This window comes from Hemicordylus capensis, chromosome 3, assembly GCF_027244095.1.
Source record: "Hemicordylus capensis ecotype Gifberg chromosome 3, rHemCap1.1.pri, whole genome shotgun sequence".
NCBI lineage: Eukaryota > Metazoa > Chordata > Lepidosauria > Squamata > Cordylidae > Hemicordylus > Hemicordylus capensis.
This window is the reverse complement of record NC_069659.1, coordinates 247,185,314-247,208,055: the sequence shown is the minus strand read 5'-3', so window position 1 is coordinate 247,208,055 and position 22,742 is coordinate 247,185,314. Positions and strand designations below refer to the sequence as shown.

General features: G+C 38.8%; 1 protein-coding gene and 1 long non-coding RNA gene across 8 annotated transcripts in view; one reads left to right on the top strand and one right to left on the bottom strand.

Annotated features, from left to right (window-relative positions):
• EXOC6 (exocyst complex component 6) overlaps positions 1-22,742 on the top strand; it is a 138,180-nt gene that overhangs the window by 83,497 nt on the left and 31,941 nt on the right. For 6 of the 7 annotated variants that reach the window (XM_053309489.1, XM_053309488.1, XM_053309492.1 and 3 more), the window contains 2 exons: positions 12,967-13,108; positions 17,505-17,578. In XM_053309489.1, the coding sequence (XP_053165464.1) occupies positions 12,967-13,108; positions 17,505-17,578 (216 nt within the window). Of the gene's footprint in view, positions 1-3,411; positions 3,442-12,966; positions 13,109-17,504; positions 17,579-22,742 lie in introns of all 7 variants that reach the window. The other variant, XM_053309487.1, reaches the window with a different exon arrangement.
• On the bottom strand, positions 626-6,976 carry LOC128350790 (uncharacterized). The gene is made up of 2 exons (XR_008319456.1): positions 6,266-6,976; positions 626-993 (listed from the first exon to the last, which is right to left on the bottom strand). It is a non-coding gene; the product is annotated as an uncharacterized LOC128350790 (long non-coding RNA).

The following is a 22,742-nucleotide window of genomic DNA, read 5'->3' as shown; positions in this document are numbered from 1 at the left end:
CCCCGCCTTCTGTCTGTGATCAAGAGGCAGGTGTTATTTCTGTCTTCTGTGGTTATATCTCTCTTTTAATGCTTGGATAAATATATGTACAATAACTGTTCTAAATGCACAAGTGTGTTGGTCTGGTATGACTTGCCAATCAGACCAAACCACTACACTACAGTTGTCCAGTTATTTTGTCCTGCCCCATGGAGCAGCTCAGGCTTGAAATGAAATCTAAGAGATCCTAGGTTCAAACCCTGGATGTTGATCTTTTGCTGGGAAAGACTGGGAGAGGCCCATAGGCACACTTGAGAGTGTGTAGTGCCTGAACCAATCAGGGAATTCAACATGGCATAGTTAGTTCTTTGACCCATCCCTTTCCTGACTATCCATCTGACCACTCTGGCCCTCCATTCAATTTTCTTTGGCTGGTTATTGCTCCTTCTCTACTTGTGAGCTCTGCCTATTTATTCTCACTGGAGCCAGAGTGAGCAGAGCTTGGAGGAATTGCCAATCCTGAGCTCTTTTGGCTGAGATGTCCCTGGGCCCCTTTACCATTCTGAGACCAGCCAAAGTGAGATTGAATTGCAGGTGGGGAGAGCAATCCCAATTTGACAACTTGTAGTGACAAAGAAGCATCAGCTCTGACAAAGTGAAAACTTTTATTCAACAACATTTTAGATGAAGTTGGTTCTGAAACAGAGAGATGAATGGGGTTACCAGCTTTCTTAACCCAGCAGGGCTCCTGTGCCTTTGATTTCATGACAGAGGGCAAAATAGCAGGGCTGGTGTTCTTCATGACCATTTCTATGCTGGGTGTCTTCCCTTGTTACCTGACTGCCTGAGATTGGCCTTACAAAGGTGCCGCAGGAGTCTATCTGAAGCAAGTAGGCTGGGCCAACCCCATGGGGAGCAGCTGGAAGTACTATAGGTCACTGTTGCTGATCATGCTGTGGGCTTCCCTTGTGGTCTGCATGGCACTAGAAAGTCCTATCCTCGTTGGAAAACTGCCTGTAGAGAGCAAAGAGACACAGTGATAGTAGCAAGTGATGATTAGCAGTTTAAGCACATTGCTTCTGGATGCATGGTAGGCATTTGTGGGTGAGTGACTAAGAGTGCTACCACCTGAGTGTTCTTCTAGTGTCTTCCATGTTGTGGGGCAGAGTGCTGTGGCTGAGGCAAGATTTACCCCTCCCCTGTAGGTAATTGTAGTGGATCTCTCTGTGCACTGTATTTTGTGTATTTGTTCTGCTCCATGTGACCAGAATGTCATCCTGCAAAGCAAAAGGGTTTCTGTGTGTTTGTCCAGCAGTAGTAATGGTAGGAATGGAGTGTCTGGCATTCACCAGCTGCAGGCTTACCTGCATATTTGAAGTCATGGCCACCAGGGACTGCCCATTCCTCATACGCTGCTTACTCTGGAATGGTTGACCAATACAATTTAGCCATGACATCGTTGACAATACTGAAGTGGTGAATGGAGGAGAGACATGGGAGACATTTGCAGCAGTCATATTTTGAGGCACTGTTCCAGCACCCTTGTTGTATGGGGTATTGTCATTGTCTCCCCAACTGAGGCAGTGGCGTAGGCATTCCTATTGAGTATTTGTGTTTGCATTCCTGAGGCAGATTACCTGTAACCATTCCACAAAGACAAATGTTGGCAAGCTTTCTCCCATATTTATTATGTGGTCAGGCTGTTTTATGCAATATGGGTTTTTTGCTGTCCACCAGAGTTCCCTCTTGTGTGAACAGTGTACAAAGTTCCATGCCATCTGTCCTGTCTAATCTGAGTGATGGGCTTTTCTGACAGGGATTTATGTACAAGTGGATGTGTTATGATTGGTTACAGAATCTTGTGCTCCATCCTGGTAGAGGAGGAGGTGTGCAGTGTATTTTAGCTCTTCATTGGGTTCCATGGTAAATTTTAACTTGCATTTCTGAAGCTGACATACCATTATGCTGGTGTTGAGGCCAGGAGCAGGGGCCTGGGAGAAAATGGGATTTGGTACAAGTCTACTCCGTCCATCTGTTTGTTAGATTTATATACTGCCTTTCTTTCAAAAGTTGGAGTTCAAGGTGAATAGGCAGTTAAAAATTACAATTTACATTAAATAGAATAACCAAACCAACCATTTAAAACCAATGATATACAACCAACAGTGCCCAAAAAAAGAGTGCAAACCAAAAGTAAAACCACAAATATTTCAAATTAAAAATGCTAGATAGAACTGCAGATGTCTCATTGGACAGCAGTTTCCAGAAGCCCCCTCGCCCCCCTTTCCTCATCCTTTACTATTGCTGTATGTTGTTCAAAGAATGTAGCTTTTTACTACTGGTATGAAAATATCTACGACAGGCACAACTATATAGAAAGTGGATGGAGACTTCTATTTTTACATAGATTGTAGTGAACTATCTATACAGTTGTATAGAGTAACTTATGGTTATTTTTTATCTTAGTAACTTCTGCATTATAAGTGTATACGCTTACATGTGTTACATCCACCATTAACTATGAAGTTGTCTTGTATGCACATTTTACAGTAAAGGCAACTATCCCTGTAGCAGCTTAAGGTTTCTGTTTGTCTGTAGCTTCTGTGATGTCCTTTGATTCGTGGAAGTTTTTCTTCAGCTTTATTCCTAAATACCCTAAACATGAATTTGTATTTCACTTGTCTGTGTTGCCATCTGATAACATGCGATTTGTATTTAAAAACAACCTAAGAAGGCAATAATTTGCAACTACCTTTAAAACAGGCCTTTTTATTACTTTACTTAATGTGATATATAAAAATGTATCCTGTGACTGAAGTATATACACTGTTCCCTAAGTACATTTTTCATAAAGTATTTAAATTACAGATTGATAATGATTGTGATCCAGTTCACACAGATGGAAAACATTTCCATGTGCACACAGAAGAGGAGGTTTTTGGCGGGTGCAGGAGGGGCTGCTGGGGGTAGAAGTGGAGCTTAAAAGCATGATCAGAGGACCCCCTGCAGTTATTTGGACCCTGTCCACAGTGCTTTGAAATTATCATTTGAGTTCTGCTAGAGAAATTATCTGCTGAGAAATACTGTTTGCACAATTCATCACTCGCCTGACTCTCACATTAGTACTGTGCTTTGCATTCTTTAATATTTCAAAGTATCAGTTGATTCCTTAAAATGTATATATCTTACAGCTTCAAACAAAAGATTTGCTTGACTTTACCAAAGTCTTCTATGTAATCAAGGCAGGTTTAATTTAAATCTTGATATTTTTGCACCATTTAGATCTTCAAGAAAATTAAACTCTTTAATAAGGTTATTAATTTATTTTATCAAGTGTGTTTTCTTCCTTCTGACTGCTACCAAAATGCAATTTGATGTTGACAGTGCACTTTTAATTTTTTGTTTTGATTGCCTTACTGGTTTCCTTCTCAGAATAACAACAATGACCATGCAGCTATGTCGGTAAGTAGATGCAAGCTCAAGAAAAGCATGCACATGGAAATTTTAAACTATGAACTGCCTGCAGGCTTATTGCTTCAATACTGAGTGATTTTATTAAAAAGCTCTGTATTTGGTTTGATCAGACTCACTACTAAGTTGTATAGTTGCATGCAGAATCCAAGTTGAAGACTAACCTTGGTCTTTTGGACATCAAGGCAGAAGGAACCTTTTAAAGGCTCATAGAAACATGATAGGGCATGCATTGCATCTGAAATGAGATCATTCAAAGGAGACCATAAGACCTCTTGGATGTGAGGTCAGGTGTCAAAATTCAGCTATGGGATGTGCATACGAAATAAGGTTAAAATGGCCAGATAGTGGCTGAGAATAAAGAGCTGGTGAAAGTTTCTTAGCCTCTTTCAAAAACATACTTTTTGAAGTTAGGAGAATGTCTGCACTCACACGTATTTCTTTTTAAAAAGAAAAGAAAAAAGATGATTGATTACTTTAAAGGATTCATGCCCCAATTATTTTCAGGTCATCAACTTATTTTAAGTAGTTTACTTTGGACCAACACAAATATTTGCATTATAATAAATAATTGCCACTTTTAAAATAGATTTGCTAGTTATTGTGCATTTAAAATTGAGTTGGGAAAACTCCCCTCTTTTTTTAGATTTTACATTGATGCAGAATTGTGTTCTGCTTACTTGGTTTCATTGTCCACATCACACATTTCCCACTTGATAACAGTATTTCTGTATAGTACTGAACAACAGGCAAAGGGGGTGGGGACCAGTATGCAAAACAACTCTGAAGATCAAATTGGTTCTATATATGCTTTATACTAAACATACAAAACGGAACCAATTGAATAAAATTATTTCCTTCCCCCCACCCCTACCCTCCTTGTGGCATCTGGTACACTTGGGGCCATAAACTAGCAATCAGGAAAATAAAACTCTTTAAATACATTTTTACACACATGCGCACACCCCTACCAAGTGACAAATAACACAAAAGTGATGTTCAAATGGCACTGCGTAGTAAAAACCAAGTCAAACTTCACAGAGCAAAGCAGGCCAACAATGGCTGTCCTGTGGCAGCCATCACTTTTCCATTGTCTCTTTATGCCCTGTAAAACTGCACTGTCTGAAGCATATATATTTTATTTATTGATTTGATTTGATTTATATACCACCCTTCCAAAAATGGCTCAGGGCTGTTTACCTCAAAACAAAAACAATTAAAATCAATTAACAATTGAAATCAAAACTGAATTAAACATTAAAATCATTAACATTAATATAATTTAAAACCAACATTAAAAATTTAAAACCATAATTCTAATTAAAAGCTTGGGTGAATAAATGTGTCTTCAGTGCCTTTTTAGAAGTTGCCAGAGATGGGGGAGACTCTTATTTCGACAGGGAGCACATTCAAAAGCCCAGGGCCAGCAATGGAGAAGGCCTGTTCCCGAACCTCTCTAAATATATGTATTTATTCAGCACAGATTCTCCATTAAAACATGTTGCAGAAGCTGCTGTTGGTGTGTTTTAAAAAAAAAGAAAATACAAATATTTTTATATGGAGTATAGCCTTATATATTTGGAACTATTAACATTATAGATATGGTGAACTAATCTTACATCATGCTGTGATACAAATAGATTGGTTGGAAAAGGTCACACGAAACATGATTTGTAGTGTTTGTTTGTAAAGGATGCCTCTCAGTTGTTGCTTCTGTTGTTTGACTCCTATTTTGTTTTAGTATTTTTTCCCTAGCTTTTAGTTTCTGAGTATGGAGCAACATGAAGATGAGTTAATCATGACTAAGCACCATTGTGCTGATCTTTGATCATAATAAACTGAATTGAATTGACTAAGCACCACTGAAATCAATAAGGCAAATTAGTCAAGACTAAGTTAGACTGGCTACTGCTCACTGAGTTTCAGTACATAGAAGAAATCAGTATGTGGTGATCAGTTTTTGCAGAGAACAAGTGGGTATTTTGGTGCATCCAGGGCGGGATTAAGCTAATGCGGGGCCTGTAGCATATGTTATAAAGGAGCCCTAAATGTTTGAAATGCACATAAATATTAAAACATAATTTACTTGCATAGTAAAGTAATTCACTGAGTCGTGAGTGAATGAATGAATGAATGAATGAATAAAACAAATAAAAACAAATATTCTTATTCAAATTCATCCCCAGAGTAAATCTTGCTCTTATATTAACAGCAGATGGTTTTTCCTTGGATTGGCTTTTTAAAAAGCTACTATTTTAATGTGCAAACAGTGGATAAGGCTATTAGCACCTTTCAGGGTACCAGTGGTGGGGTGGTGGGACATGGGCATCACCATCTCATCCAGCATCGTAAGGAAAGCGAGCGTGACAAGAAATTTCTAAGAGCCAGAGGTGGATCCAGCAGGAAATTACAGGGGATGCAACAATAATTCCCCCCATAAAAGATCTCCCCACACACACATAAAAATATTGGGGCTTGGATTTTATCTCTCTCTTCCAAATGCACTATGCCAGGGGGTGTCAAACTCAAATCTGGTGGTGGGCCAGATTAGATTCTGATGCACCTCTGGGGAGCCACACATAGCCTTGCACCCACCTCATGCCACTTTCTGTCTTCCTTCTCCTTTCTGCTCTTTGTCTCATTCCTTTTCTTACACACACACACACACACACACACACACACACACACACACACACACACACCCCTTACCCTGCCACTTAAATGAGCTGAATTCACTACTTTTTACACTAAAATACACTCAGGGAAAGATTCATTTATTTGGGGGGGATATTTTTAGAAGAAATTCTGAACATACCTGCCAATACCAGATTTGGTATGGATAATCCTGCCACTCTTCCCTCGTCTCTCACTTACGGAGGTGATCTGATTTGCAAAGTCTTTTTTTTGAAGCAAGTATACAAAAATAGACTTTTGGTGGGGGAGCATGTTACAAGCACAAAGCAAAACAAAACAGCAATTATTCAAAGGGGAAACATGTTGAGAGAGAACCATTTTCTCATATATTGCTATTTAAGCTATTTTGAGAACTCTGTTGCTAAAAAAGCAGCATATAAATATTTTTAATAAGGGGAGAGGGGGGAGAAACAGAGAGACCAGATTAGAGCTATAAACAGCCATTTTGTCAAAGCATTCCTCCCCCTCCCCATTATTTTTTAAAGCTTTTAATACATTTGTACTGACTAATTTCCTCACTAGAAGGTGGGATGGGGAGGGCTTTTCTTACAAATTTGTGCTAGAACAATTTTGGCATACTTTGAAAATGATTTAAAAGAAGAAGCTTAAAACTCACTTTCTCTCTCTCACACACACACACACACACGGTGGGACTTCTCTCACATGTACACACACGGTCATGGGGGTATGGGGGGAGAGAGAGAAACACTTGACCAAGGGGAACAAATCACACACAAACAGAACAAACAGCAAAGGGTTGGTTTATACAAAATGTTTTACTTTCCTTCTTTGAGAGAGACCAGCAGCGTCTTTGGTTGGCTCTGCAGTTACATACCAGTTCCAAGAGAGGGGAGGAGCACAAGACTCCAGCAGAACCAATAAGGCTGGGAGAGGGCAGGACAGAATGAATGAAGCTGTGAGGGCTGGGTTACCGGTGAGCACCAAGAACACAGCGGCTCTTTTCCCGCCTGGGGTGGATTGCTGAAGCAGAGAGGAGGAGAGATCTCCAGACGAAAGGAGATTATAGGAATAGGAGAAAAGCTTGCAGTTCAAACATTTAGGGCCGGGACCTTGAAAGTGCGGGGCCTGTAGCAAATGCTACCTTCGCTAATGAGTTAATCTGGCATAGGGTGCATCTGCAAAACATAGAATGGAACTGTTGGAAAAAATATCCAAGCGTACTCTCATTCAGCTTCCAGTCATACTGGTGGTGGTGAATTACACAAGTGAAATCAGATAAGATGGAGACTATGTGGTACCAATAGTATGAAGATCCAGTTTTGTAATCTTTAAATCTTAATGTTTCACCAGAATTAATTTGTCTTCAGTAGACTATTTTATCACACAAAAGCTTGTTAGTTACAGATAAAGTTACTATCTTACACATAATTTACATAATATTCTAACAAAGGGTTAAATTTTATCCCATCTAATGACACTGGCCAAGTATGTGGTTCCATATACAGTACTCTCATATGTCATCAAGCAAGCATATGATTTGAGTTCATTCACCATGGGATTGGATGTGTATCGGATGCCCCCAAAAGCAGCTTGTTCTGATGCACACTACAGTACTTTATAATACTTTGACAGTATAGAATTTATTATCTGTTGATGAGAACAAGAAATTAAATTATTCATCCAGTTTTGGCGAAGAATTTATATGCCAGACTTTAAAATCTCCTGCTGTCTTATTCTTTCCTCTAGTCTAGAAGCTAAAACCAATTTGATTTGAAAAGAACCATTTGCTCTTATCTTTCAAAGCTGTTTAAAAAAACCCTTTTGGACCATTTTCACACATTCTTTTGGACCATTTGGATGAATGAGTGCCTGCAGCGGGGAGCAAGGAGGCAGCTCCCCACGCCCCCAGATACATGGCTTGCATTTTAGATTTCTACTTTGGTTTACCTACTGCACCAGGCTGCAATGCTGGCGCATGAGCACTGTTTGCATCCCTGCATACACGCAAACAGCTGCAATAGGGTTGTGGTGCAGGGCAGCTGTGCTTGATGGTAAGGGCTCCACTCATGGAGTTGCACACCACACCACCCATTGGAAATAATGGTCAATTTGAAGCTTGTACTGCTGCCCTATGTCACACAGCTCAATCTCAGCTGCTTGCACATGTGTCTGCAGTGCTCAAGCCACCCACATCCTTGTGCAGTTTGTAAGCTTTTATGTATATATTTGAATATATATACTTTGTCCCCCAGAAAAGTCCCTATTCATGGTCTCTGCTTTGGTCTTATGTGTTTGCTTTCACATAGAGTTCCTCAGAAATAAATCATCTACAAAAGCTTTGATTTAACGGTTTGTAATGGTGGCAGCAGCAGAACAAGAGTGAGCAACTAAATTAGTCTTCATGTCATGCATAATCCTATTCTTATGTGATTGGAACAGCTCTTAGTTTGCACATTCTGAAAAATTTGGGCTATACAACTTCTTCCTCAAATATGCAAAGAGTAGTTGGCAAAGTGAGATTCTGGTGAAAGGAGTCCTATATCTGAAAATGAAGACTTCTGAAGCTTATTTATATTCACTGAAGCTTATTTATATTCACAAACAATTCTCATTGAAATCAAGATCACAATCCTGCACCATTCTCCTAAAAGCATATATTCCTGTGATGTGATGGTATAACACATTCTAATCTTTTAATTACCTGGCACAGCCGTTCTTGGAATCTGACAGTCTTGACTAACTGCTAATATGGAAGGGACATTGCAAATAGTTTCAGTATATATTTTTAGAAATGTATTAAATAAATAAATAAATAAATAAATAAGTTTTGAGCTTGTTCATTTTGATAACTTGTTATCAAGCACAGTTATAAAAATATGCTTAATGACTGTTAGATTATTTTTTTATGGAAAAATGGAATTGATTCCTGTTCAAATTTAGTCCTACTTCTTGCCATAATGAGAATAGTTGACAGCCTACACATACTAAAATATATATATGTTGTACAATGGACTTAATACATTGAAAGAAGCTTCTGCTTAATGTGTGATTCAATATTGTTAAACTAATTATGAACCTAGACTTTTTCAGGTCTAACAGACAAGTTTTGTTGTTCCCTGTTTGCTTGGGGGGTTGTGGATTGTGTTTTATTGTTCTTGTGATTGGCAGTAAAAGCCGTATTTCACAGCTTGCAGCGAGGAACTATTGGATAAAGGGTGGTGGCACTCGGCAAGCTATATTCAAAAACTGTCAATCAAAAGCCCACGTAGGTTACTTAGAGAAAGGGGTTTCTTACTGATTCTTCCAAATGTCGTCTCATGCTGTCCTTGATTGGCACAGCCTGGCAGGGAGGATGGATGAATCTGTCACCGGCTGGTTAATTGTGTTGCTGGTCTCAGTCTGACATCAGGTCTTTGACTCTTAAGTGGCTCAATACAAAACAAATTAGCAGATTGTAGTCATATTTCTCATTCTATATGCTTTGACTTTGTTGAATGCAGTCCATAAATCATATTGACTGACACCCTACTGAATGATGAAAGCTGCTTTTGAGACAGCTAGCATGGGTCTAGAAAGCAGCACCGTGAAGGTGCCATGGAAGGATGCATATGGCTGACCCTTTGGGAATTTCCTAGGAGCCAAATGTCTCTTTACAGCAATTGTTCTTAAGAGAAAAGCTTTTGGGTCCTACAGAAAGGATTTAACATGTCAGCAGATTCTCTTTTACAAGTTCCTTTGAAATATAAGAAGTTTGTCTAAGGGTTTTTCTCTTTTTACAAACTTGTATTTCAGCATATGTGAAGGGTGGGTAAAATGTAGGGGCCTTTAACTTCTAGCAGGTGTTATTTCTTAATCGAAGAAAATCCTTATTTCTTCAGTTTTACAATGGAGGAGTACAAATCTGCTTTGGTGGATGGATGCAGTTAACTTGAGGAATGAGATGAAAATGGATTTGTTTCCCTAGTTAAATATGTTTCGTGGAGGTAGTAACATCAAAGAGTGATCCAATGTTAATAATTAAGGATGTTTTTGAGGAACTGAACAAGTTTCATTCAAAATTGGTGCTAATGTTTATGGGTGCTTAAATTTCCTTTGTAAAAGATGTATTAAGAGAAATTGAACGCTAACAAAAGGTGCTGCAAATTGAACTGTGAAATACAGAAAAGAGAGCTTGATTGTTGAATGTGAATTTTAACTAATCTTGCAGTTTCAAAAACCGATTTTTATCAATTTTGTACATTTCAACTTGGAAGACTGTATCTTGCAAAGTACATCTTTTTTTAAAAAAAATGGTTCTGGTACACTGAGCAGTAAAAATATCAAATGTCTGACTTAAACTTAAAACACAAATTTCTCGGCTGTTTCTTTATCTTGCTCTAAAATGAAAATCTAGTAATTTCAAGTAGGTATGACATGTTCCTTTTTTCCTCTTCTGCTTCTGTTTGATTGCAACATGAGAACAATAAGCCTGTATCCAAGTACATAGTTGAAAACCAATTTTGTTAATTTTTTAGGTGTTGGCATTTCTGTGTCATAATAAGACATTTGTATTACACAATTTAAAAAGCACATCATAGAAATCTTCTTTCATATCATGTATTGTAATCATTACTTAGTGCTCCAGTACCATTGATATGCAGTTTTTAACAAATATATGAGTTTGGTGATAAATATGAAATGGAATGTTGTATAGCAGTGTGATCCACAGTATGTTTTGCTTACTGTTGTTATATTACAGTGGCAAGAAAAAGGACATGGAGCTGATTTGATGGAGTATTACATTAAACCAAAATGCAAATGTTCCATTAAATCAAAATGACATTTCCTTTAAGTATCTTAAATCTGTGATTCCATAATTAAATTTATGCTTATTGATTCTGCCTCTTCTTTTCAATCTCCCCTCTTTGCCCTTCTTCTCCATTCATATTGATATTCTGTTTGGGGAATAGAATTGCACATCTCTCAGTATAATTGCCACTGAATTTGGGAGACATTCAAGGCATGCTAATTGTGTTTTCATTTATTACACTTGTTTGTTTACTATTGGTGTGTTTCTGTCAGTATGTTCGTTTGAAATAAATAGATTATTTTAGAATCCCTACAGAAGTAGAACAGGCCTGTAGAAGTTAGTTTCCAGAAATACATAAAACTAGTTATAAACATAAACCAGAAATAGTAAGGTGACATCTCACTATGATTTATCTCTTATGCATTTTCTCTTTTTGCTTCTAACGGTAGGCGAACATATGTAAAGGTTGAGTACGATACCTGCAAAAACTACTACCAAATTTAGTGCATATGTAATGAACAGCATAATCTGTGTGTGCAGGCCAAGGAATCTTAATTATGTTTTAGGCATTGTCACTTCTCTCCTTCTGAAGCTTAGTATACAGTTTATAACAAAATGTACTATATTATTGAATGATGTCAATTATTTCTAAATAGAACAGTTTTGAAAACTGCAGTATTTAAGTTATGACTCTAAGTGTTAAAGCAATACATTCTAAAATACTGCAACTTCAGAAATAATGGGTAGCTTAATATGTTGGGAAAATATATTTGACAACAGTTAGAACATTCTTTAATTACAAATTAAATTTGAATTGATATTTGAGACGTGATCTGGTCAATTAAACAGAAATAGATTCTAAAATAATTGGCGTTTGTTGCCTTAGAAATACGTAGAAGATGTTGCATTAGCATGTTCATAGTTAGATTTTATTTATTTATTTATTTAGATTTATATGTTGCCCTACTCCCATAGGACTCAGGGCGGCTTACAAGCAACAACATACAAAACAACACAGTTCTATAAAATACAACATAAATAACATCATAACTACAACCCCATACAGTACTCATTACAAGACATAATAACTATGGATTACCAGATCACTCTGCGACCAGCTATCTCGGCGACTGAACACCCGACGGAACATTTCCGTCTTGCATGCCTTACAGAAAGCCAACAAATCATGGAGAGCTCTGATATTATCCAGGAGACCATTCCATAGAGCCGGTCTTTCATAGATCTGAAATGATTTTGTTAATCACTAGCAATGGCAATTATGAATTGCAGTATATTGTGTATTGTAATGAATATGTATATTGTTTAGACACATGTATATTTTGAACAGTAGAGGGCTGCATACTTCTTTATAAATGAATTGTAGATTCTCCCAAATATATGGAGAAAGTGCATAATGCAAATCAAGAATTGCTGGTTTCCCCCAATATACTGGAGAAAATACATAGATGCAATCAAGTGTTGTATAGCTAAAGAACTATTTGAAGCTGGAAATCTAGCATCCCAGGATGTCCATGTTATCAATAACCCAAAAGAGGCATGTGTTTTCTGTAACACTGTCTTCTTCTTTGTGATGTTGAATGCATGCAACATTTCAGGGGTTCTTGGCAAAATATTCACAGATATATAAAATGAGATATTTTATATAATCTCCATTTATGTTGCTTGAAAATACTTCAATATTGGTCCATGAGGCTAAAGGAAGCCACTATTCTAAAACAGAACTAACTTTTTTACAAGATGATGATAGGAATAGTAAACATTTCTTGGGTGGCATTCAGACCTTCGGTTGCAGCAGTGAACAGTTGGTGAAACCTCTTGTCTGTGAATGGAAGGAGACCTGTACTCACATAAGGGGTCCTTGCCTATTATGTGTGAGCAGAAGGGGGTCCTTCCATGAGTGGAACTCTCCGTCTGCTTCTACCGATGGTGTGCTGCTGCACCAAGGCTCTTTGCATCCTTGTCTGTTTGTCTTGAATTTAATAAATGTAGGAGAAAATGGCTCATTTTGATAATGCATACTTATTCTTACAACTTCCTACCTTTTTTAATAGGGAAAAGTGGCCCAGACTGCTTGTATGTCAGCTTGCCAGCATCTTTCAACCTCTATGATGCAGATGCTATTGGATAATGACTTAAAACAAATAAGCATGGGAGCCATTCAGCAATTTAACTTAGATGTCATGCAGTGTGAATGTAAGTATGAGATTCTGTTTGCAACACTAAAGGGAGTAATTCCCATTTAGTAGAAGGTTTGCTGATACCAAAGACAACCACGGGGCTCTGTGGGCGCCAGGAGTGGAAATCGACTTGATGGCACACTTTACCTTTACTTTGCTGATATCTATCAAATTCCAATACAGAATCGATAAATACGGAGGTATAAGACCTCCCTCCCACCCACCCCCAATCTTGTCATTCAAGGTTTCCTACAGTTGGATAACTGCTAGACAATTTCCCATTTAATGAAAGATCTGTAAATATTTATCACACTGATCAAAAGTTCTTGCGGGCTTGGGAACTGCTGGAAGCTGCTATTCTAACATAGCAAAATAGCTATTCTATTCTAATATGGTAAAATATTAGGTTCTGACATTGCAGCCATTTCTCCTTCTTTTACTGGCATAGAAAGCCTTAGTTTCAATCTATAAATTGGCATTAGAACATTGAGAAACAGATGTTTTATTTGCCATTTATTTTAAATTTATTAGCCATAGCTCTCTAGAACAGGGATTCTCAACACTGGGTCCCCAAGATGTTATTGAACTTCAACTCCCATAATCCCTAACCCAAAACCACTGGGGCTGGGGATGATGGGAGTTCAAGTCCAGTAACATCTGGGGACCCAACAGTGAGAATCGCTGCTCTAGAATGCAAGCACATATTTTAGATTAGAAGTCTGTATTAAAAGATATATAGGGTTTATATAACACTAATTTTGTTGGAAAATTCATTCTGTATATTTATATATCATTCTCTTTAAGGTACCCATTGCTAATCCCATGGGTGGCATCTCTCGCGAGAGTTCGCGAGCAGCTGCCAGATAGGATAGGGGGAGGACGAGGACAGGGGAGAAAATGGGGATGCTGGCTGGAGGAAGCGGCAACGGGCTGTCCCGGCCTGGCTGGAGCAGGAGATTGCCATTAGCGGGAGGGAGGAGGTGGTGGGCTGGCTTTCCGGCCGGCCTGCCAGCCAGAAAGTGCGGATGTGGGGGCTGAGAAGCAGGCAGGGGTAGAAGTGGGCCAGCCAGAAAACCAGGCAGGGGAGAGAAAAAGGCAGTGGCGATGGGTGGGCTGGCTGGTTGAGGCGCAGATGTTCTGCGCCCGGCCCAGCTAGTTCCTAAATATTCCATTCCACATGAGCAGCAGGAAGAAAAGAAATCAGAACTTAAAAATACTGAACTCAAAAACAGAGAAAGTTGAAAATTTCCCATATGGAGAATATTTGAACTATGAAAAGGGAGAACAGGAAGAGGGGCAAATTGGAGCTAATCAGGAGCAGTCATGTGATAGTGTCATCTGCCACCCTCCCTATCATGGTTATGACTATTATTATTATTTAAAATATATACAGATTTTCAACAACAACAAAATCCTTAAAATGGTTTACATAGCAAGAAGTATAAGAAAATAGCTTCCTGTCCCAAAAAGGATCACAGTCTAGAAACACACATGTACATGACACCAGCAGCAGCTACCGGAAAGACATTTTGCTGCATGGAACGGGGCAATTGCTCTCCCTCTGAGAAATACATCCACCACTTTAAAAGGTGCCTTTTTGTCCGGTTAGCCAGGGGAAGCCCACTTAGAATAGTTCCGTCTTGCGTGGCTGCTGTTGGGGACAGCAGTGTGGAGGGGATAGTCCAGCTGATGCAGAAGCAGGCATGTGGTGTGCCTTTACCTATGCCCCCTTCAGCCCTCCCACCATCTGTCAGAGATGCTTTAGCAGATTCTTGAGCTGAGCAGGGATTTGGGCTAGAAGGCCACCAAGATTCCTGCCAGCTTGGATATTCTATTATGCAATCATCTTGGCTATGGATTATCATCATCAGAAAAAACATTTTATTTCATTATTTTGCACTAGAGAAATGCGTACCAAGATGGTGAGTAGAGAGAAGCCCTATTAAACTGGGAATATATGGAATCCCAAATTCAGGACAAAAGACTTTAGTTCTAGGTTTGGATAACTTATATCATAGTAGATTTAGTTGATATCTGATAGTCATTTTAAAACTGAGGAACCTTGGAGGAACTTCAGTGTAAAAACCAGTAATGGCAGAAGAACTTCTCTGTCTTTTCTTATGTTAGTATCTTGGTTCACACAGGATAAAAACAATGCCAGTCCTGGCCAGTGACCAGCATGCCATTAAACGAGGAACATGTTCTAGCATGAGATATAGTTTGCCGTGAAACGGCTGCATACCTGGCACAAAACATGTATACGTTGCAGACAGGACAATATGAAAATGGTTCCTTGAAGGTAGAAAGTTTGACCATAACTGGAGAGACCCATCGTTGGGTGGCAAGCAAATCCCTTGCATGTATAAGGTTCTAGGTTCAATCCCTGGCATCTCCAGCTAAAAAGGAAAGGAAAATGATGCATGTATACCATTAAGAGGTTCACCCCGGTAATTTTGCAGCCTGGACCTAAAGGCCTTTGGAGGCTCCCCCCCCCCCAAAAGTTAATCATTATTATGCTTGTCTGGATGATCACACTGAAGAGGATTGTGGAAGCTCTGTACTTCAGCCCGGAAGTCCAGGGGTAAGAGCGCCTCTGATACCATTATCACTTAGCCTTCACAGAGTTTCAGTGGAATTATAATAGAGTTATTGCCTTTGGCACATTATATTTGTGTGGGTTGTTTTTTTTAAATAACGTCTTATTATGTCATTGCTCTGCTGCATAGAGCAATTGTATATCTGCATATTGTACTTAGACCATTCTGAATGGCAAGATAGCAACTCTGCAGGGAGGCAATGTCCTAGGTGCTTTGCCAAAACAATGTAAAACTGCAATTTGCCATATTGCACTGGTGCAGTGGTCTTTGCATCAGAATCAGTTCATCTTTTGTCCTGCACAATATGTTGTAGGACTTGAATATGCATAATGAATATGAAAGTTGGACACCTAAAATGCCATATAAATTGTTCTTAGTGTATTTTCAATTTTTACTCAGCAATCATTACTGGCAGCTGCAGTAGCTATGATTCTTTATTTGTGGGATCAGGATCCTTAGGAGATTTTTTTTAGGGATGCAGGAGCCTGCTGTGGGTAGAGGGAGCAGGGAAGTTTCCTGCCTGAGCTTCCTTTTTGCTCATGCAGTGTTTGGATACAACCCATTGATAGTTAGGGTTCCAGTCTTTGGGCACTGCTTTATTAAAAGTTCTATTAGAAGTGTAAGGTGAATTTTTACTATGCTTCTGCCTTCTCTATTTAGAAATCTTTCACTGTTTTAAAGGCTAGAATACCATTATCAAAAAATGTGTTAAAGATGTGGCTGCCTTTTTTCTTTCCCCTGACTTCACTGCTTAGACCTTTCTTCTTGTCTGTATCTTATGTTCTGTTCCACCTAGTGTCAGTCTTTTATTACTGCCAGCCTATAGGTAGTACTTCTACAGAGCAACAGTTCTTGTGAAAGCAAAAAGGTTGGCTGTTCTGGAACTTTGATTGTTGTAGAGTTCTTCTTTCATCCATTCACTTTGAAGAAAAAGAAAGTTTCCTGCTCATACCACTATTGGGATATAGAACTGTCATAGCACAGTGGCAAAATGTTTGGAAGTATCCCAGTGAATATATATATATATATATATATATATATATATATATATATATATATATAATAAACCTCTTGGGGTAACTTACCAAAACTTAATTAATTTTATAAGAAGTTTCTCTAAAAGAGATATTGGCTGAATATATTCAGAGTTGTTCAGCCTCCATTGATTGTTATGTTAGTCTGTAGATCTGCTTCCAGTTTTGCTTCTGTGTTCATTCTTTTCTGTCCAACTTCACATTTCTTATAACCTGTTGATTTTTAGCCTGCTTGTCCTGCATGAACAATGAATGTGAGTCACTAAAATCTTTCTAGATCATTGGGTTGTATCCAGAAAACTGTGGGTGGCACTCCGCATGTGCAATGAGGCTTTCTCACTCACCACTTGATTCTGCAGTACCTCCCCCTCCCCCCCACTCCAAAGCCAATCACAAGGATTGGGGACTCTCAGGAATAGCATGATACATAGCACAAGGACCTGCTAATAGAGGATGATCAGCAAAAATCACATCCCCCTGTGTGAGCAGAATGGGCACGTTCTTCTCCCACAAACCTTCCTTAAGATCTAGATCATTGGGTTGTATCCAGAAAACCAGAAAACCATCTGGTGGGCCACTGTGCGAAACAGGATGCTGGACTAGATGGGCCTTGTGCCTGATCCAGCAGGGCTGTTCTTAGGTTCTTATGTTCTTAAGATCCAACACAGTGTTCTTGAAATGGCAATAGCCTAGTGCTTTATTATCCACACTGTAATTTTTAAAAAATGAATTGCAACTTTTGACTAAAATAAAATCTCTTTATTGCTTGTTTTCTTTATAGTGTTTGCCAGTTCTGAGCCTGTACCTGGATTCCATGGAGAAACCTTGCAGTTAGCATTTATTGACCTCAGACAAGTAAGACGTTATTTATACTCCTATAAACTGTCACACTTTAACCATTGCCGGATCTTTGATTCATAGGCTGGGATCCCAATATCCCTGTGTGCTAGTATAAGACACTAATGTGTGCACACAAGGTGGTGTCGTTTACCCCAGCCTGCTACATCATACGCTGCTCCGGAATGCCCCCAAATGATCAAGAGTGTGTGAGCAGGGGCTAAGGTGTTGCTGGGGCGGGGGGGGAGGCAGAGCCTTGGTGGATCCCAGCCACAGGCTGACTTTATCCAGTGCTGCTCAGTCTTCAATATGAGAGTTATTAAACTGCTTCCATCTACCCTTTTCGGTTACTTTGGCATTGTAGAAGATCGCTCAGTGAGTAGAAAGTGAAACTAAAGTACTCTCTAGCCTCCCCTATATTATACTCGCCAAGTTCCTTCTGAAACCATTCTTTCTAGCTATGTACTCCAATATAAATTGAATGTTAAAGTATTCCTAGCTTATTGCTATACAAAGTTGAAATTATATCATCAACTGCTGCACTTTTCTCCTGCAGTTATTGACACTTTTACTAACTGCCGCAAACAGCCTTCACTAATAATTAAGTTATCACATTAGATGCCTTGTGGCAGTAAAACTAGTAAGTTTGCATAGATCTAAATTGCAATATCCCAATCTCTTCCTTGAAAAATAGATTCCACAAATTTCAGAATTTTAAAAGGTGTGTTTGAATATCCCTGCTTTTTCTGATTTGTACAAGTTTTTTTAATTAGGTACATCTAGAGTATTTATCCATTACAGTTTTCCTATCAATGCCTAGACATTATCATGCAACAAGAAACATTTCAAATAGCTTTTGCTTTGTTTCCTATGACTCAACGAGAAAATGATGGGGAGGGGGTTTAGACGATAATTCACTAGAAACAACTCTGTGTGTTATAAGAAGAAAGTGGAGGAGTTTGCTAGAATTGGAAGTATTTCCTTTGATCATAATTTATTTATTTATTGTTTATTTATTACATTTAGTGTAAAGTGTTGTTGTTTCTAAAAGTATTTTAATTGGTTTTAAATAATTTTAATCATTTTTGAATTGTTTTGATATTGTTTTTAGCATTGTTTTAATTGTGGGTTTATGTCTTTTTAAAAGTTGTTGTACATCGCCCAGAGCCTCTGGATGGGGCGGTTTATAAATGTAACAAATAAATAAATAATAAATTAATCCCCAAGAACTTCTCTGAGAAGGGAGTAGAGCTTCTAAAAGTTTATGGTGTCCCCAAATTGAACGATGGTCAAATTAGGGTCAGGGAATGTATACCCTCATCTTTAATGGTAATGCATGTTACCTCTAACCTTAAATAGATTTTTAAACAGAAATTGTGCTCAAAAGACTGTTTATACTGGGATCTTGGACCAAGCGGGGGAGGGGGCAGGGCAGGGATAAAGGAACAGACTTGGGGCCCTTAACTGGAGATGCGCCTTGTCCATTCCTTCATATTATAGCAGTTCTGTTTTTATTATTAATTGCTTATAGAGCTAGTGTATACATTAATTTACATTCTTTGTCTCAGTCATACTCACGACTGCCTTTTGAGGCAGTTCATGATGATAATTTCCAGGTTACATATAGAAAACTGAAGCAGAATGTGTGGTCCTAAACTATGTATTTCTTACATTTATATCCCACTCTTCGTCAGAGGAGCTTAGAGTGGTGTGCATGGTTATTTTTATCCTCACAACTGCCCTGTGGGGTAGGTTGGGCTGAGAGATACATGACTGGCCCAGAGTCACCCAGTGAGTTTCATGGTTGAATGGGGATTTGAACTTGGGTCTCCCCGGTCCTAGTCCAACACTCTAACCACCATGCTATGCTGGCTCTATGCTGGTCCTAAACTATGACATAATACCTTCAATATTTTAAGCATCTGTTGCTGAGAGTCTTGAGTATACTTTTATGTATAAATATCTAGAATGTGCCATGTATTTTGTTAGTGATAACTAATTTCATACAATTGATTTCACTCATTTTAAAAAAAGATTGCTTCTGGATGTAGAATGTATATAAGGAGGAGCCCCTCTTTATTTTCCCCCCCTGGTCTTACCAACAGCAGCTCATCCCAGTGATATAAATCTTTACCAACTACGACATTTTGCTTTTAGTAAGGATTTAGCACTGTTTCCCCCACTCTGCTTTATTTATGATCCATTTCTTTCTGAATAGGACAGATGACAGTTCTTTTCAAGAATACTTAGAAAGGCAACAGAGCCTTTTTCAGAAAGTTCTTATAAGAGGTCATGCTTCTGTTTTTTAGTTTGAATTTGATACTGTTTCATGAATTGCAGGATATGAAAGATAAGGAAGTAGGTCCAGTGGTCAGGTTTTACCTGCCCACCCGGACTGTGCCCTGAGGTCAAACTCCTGATATTTGCAGTTTGGTACAGAGGAGCTGATGACAGGTAGGGGCTGATACAAGGGGGAAAGCTTGAACCATATCAAAGCTAAAAGGCAAGAGAATTGGGACTCAGTGAGAGACTGTAGCTAAAAGATGGATCAGCAGGATTGCCCTTTTTAAAAAAAAGTAGCTGACCTGTGAGGGAAAAGACTTTATCGTCCTGCCAATCACATGCTTACTAATGGAAGCCAGTTATCTCAACAACAGCTTATTCCCTCTATGTGATTTCATGACAATGTGCAAGATTAGCAGGAACAGAGCTGTGTATCTTGGTACTTTTTGCTACAAATAAGAAATATAGTGCACATAATAGCTTTGGTTCTTTGAAGGAACAATCGGGGACACTTCAGATGTGATCATTCCTATGTGGAGAGCTCTTGTGTGGTAAATAGCATGTAACCTTTATGTAGATCTACATGCTATTTGTACAGAAGCAATTTTGTCACCTTGGAGGTAATTTGGGGCAAATATCCAAAGATTAAAAGAGTTGCTTCTAAAGAGCCACATGAATTATGCTCCTTTGCTCCCAGGTGCCATAATTTTCTTATTCTTCTAGTAATAATTATGCCATAGCTATTTCTAGTTTTTCTGTACCTAAAGAATACTCCTCTTTCCCTCTATGTTACTAAGGTAAAGTGTGCCGTCAAGTTGATTTCGACTCCTGGCGCTCACAGAGCCCTGTGGTTTTCTTTGGTAGAATACAGGAGGGTTTTACCTTAGCCTCCCCCCACGCAGTATGAGATGATGCCTTTCAGCATCTTTCTATATCACTGCTGCCTGATATAGGTGTTTCCCAAAGTCTGGGAAACATACCAGTGCCGGGATTCAAAATGGCAACCTTCTGCTTGTTTGTCAAGTATTTCCCTGCTGTGCCACTGGAGTGAAAACTATAGGGCAACTTCCCTACTGAGACTTCTGGGAGCAGAAGAAGGGAAAGGGCAATTTTTACCTATTCTCCTGTGTCCCTCCCAAAATTTGCTCTGTAGTATACCCCAACCTCAGCAAGGAGGAAATGGGGGACTGGCAAAATTCACTCCTCCTTCCCCTTGCATGAGCAGAATGGGGATTTCCCCCCTCTTCTGTCTAGCCAGCCCATATTTCATATTTCCCTTGCCACCACCATTCCTTTGGCCATCTAAATAGCAGTCGGTGCTTACTGCCATTCTTCTTGAGATTAGGGAAAGTGGGCCTGAAGATCCTGGCCCAATTGGGACTGAGGATATGCTGGGCAAACCTGCTCAGGAGCAGCACCAGCATCTGGCAACATAACTTGCATTGACATGGGCTCATCATTGCCACCTCCTGAAAGACCCACAGTCATAGTACAATGAGCTTCTTAAGCCATAGAACCTTGCACATTGCTAAAGGGACACTTCCTGATGCCAGTTTATATGGTAGGGGATGAAAACTGAATATATTGAAATTTGGCAACTTCTGATCTTCCTTATTCTTCAAGCTTCTTTAACTATTAAACTGTTAGAGTAAATTACTTGGAATGAAGCCTTATATTGGATCTGATCTATACAGATAAATAAAACTGTTTGTACAAATTCAGGCTTCAGGTAGAGAATTGCATAATTGAATGCTTCCCCATATGAAAACCCTCCTGCATATGGAAAACTAGCATATACAGGAGAAGGGCTTGTTTTACCTGGTCCCTAGCATGCTAACTTTCTTTGTGTAGGGGAGGAATGCCCCTTTCCATGCAATCCTCTGTAATCCCCTGCCTACAATCAGAATTGGTACAATCAAGGCAGAGTTCTTCAGCATAATTTGCTTTGGTGTAATCAGAGTGGAGCCTATACTCTACAGTTCTGTAATTCACATTGCAAAGGCCTGTGTCATGAAGGAAGTGATCAGCTTAAGAGTATCATAGTCCATTTCCCTTAGAAGTACTGTACTTTGTGGTCTTAAATCGATTGCATGTGCAACCACATGTTTGCCAGGCACAGTGAAATGCCCACTTATGTATTAGCTGATGCCTTTGCATCATGGATACTCCAAGAGGATTCCCAGTTTAGTCTCTAGATTTAATTCTTGCTTGCTATTGGCTTCTACTGCATATGTGCCTCTTCTGTCTTACCTTACCCATCTTTCAGTACCTGTGTACATATGTCTGTTCTACATTTTGAGTAGCAATGTCCTCTGTGAAATGTAATTGCATACTTTACAAATAGATCAACTCAATTTCCATTGTCTAGAAATCCAGTTTCTAAAATAAAAAAGATACGTTTTGAAGTTTTCCTTTGAATTCTTGCTCCCATGCATCTTACTGCTCCTCTTTCCTTCCAGAAAACAGCCAATATCATAGATACTTACTTTGAACGACTTCCTAGGTATACTATTAATGAAACCTGTTCTGTGCTCTTAAATCCACTTTCAAGTATATCAAGGGAGAATAATGTGCCAACTAGAAATGCAAAGTTGAAAGAAGTTGAAAGTTCAAATGAAATAAAAATCATTCCCAGTAAGCTTAATTTAACTAAGCCAATAATACACCTTAAACTTGTTTTGAGTTCAAATTACTTTAATGAAGGTGTTAATTACTGAGGGATTAACACTGCTTCCAAGTGATAATGGATGTAGTCCATCCATAAAGGGTTAGAATAATATGGTTTTAAGGAACACAAGAATCTACCAAAGGATTACTTGCTAGGAATGGATGATATTTCAAAGTGACTGCTAGAGTAAATCTGGGTCATAATTTTTTTAAAAACAGCAGGCTTGAATGG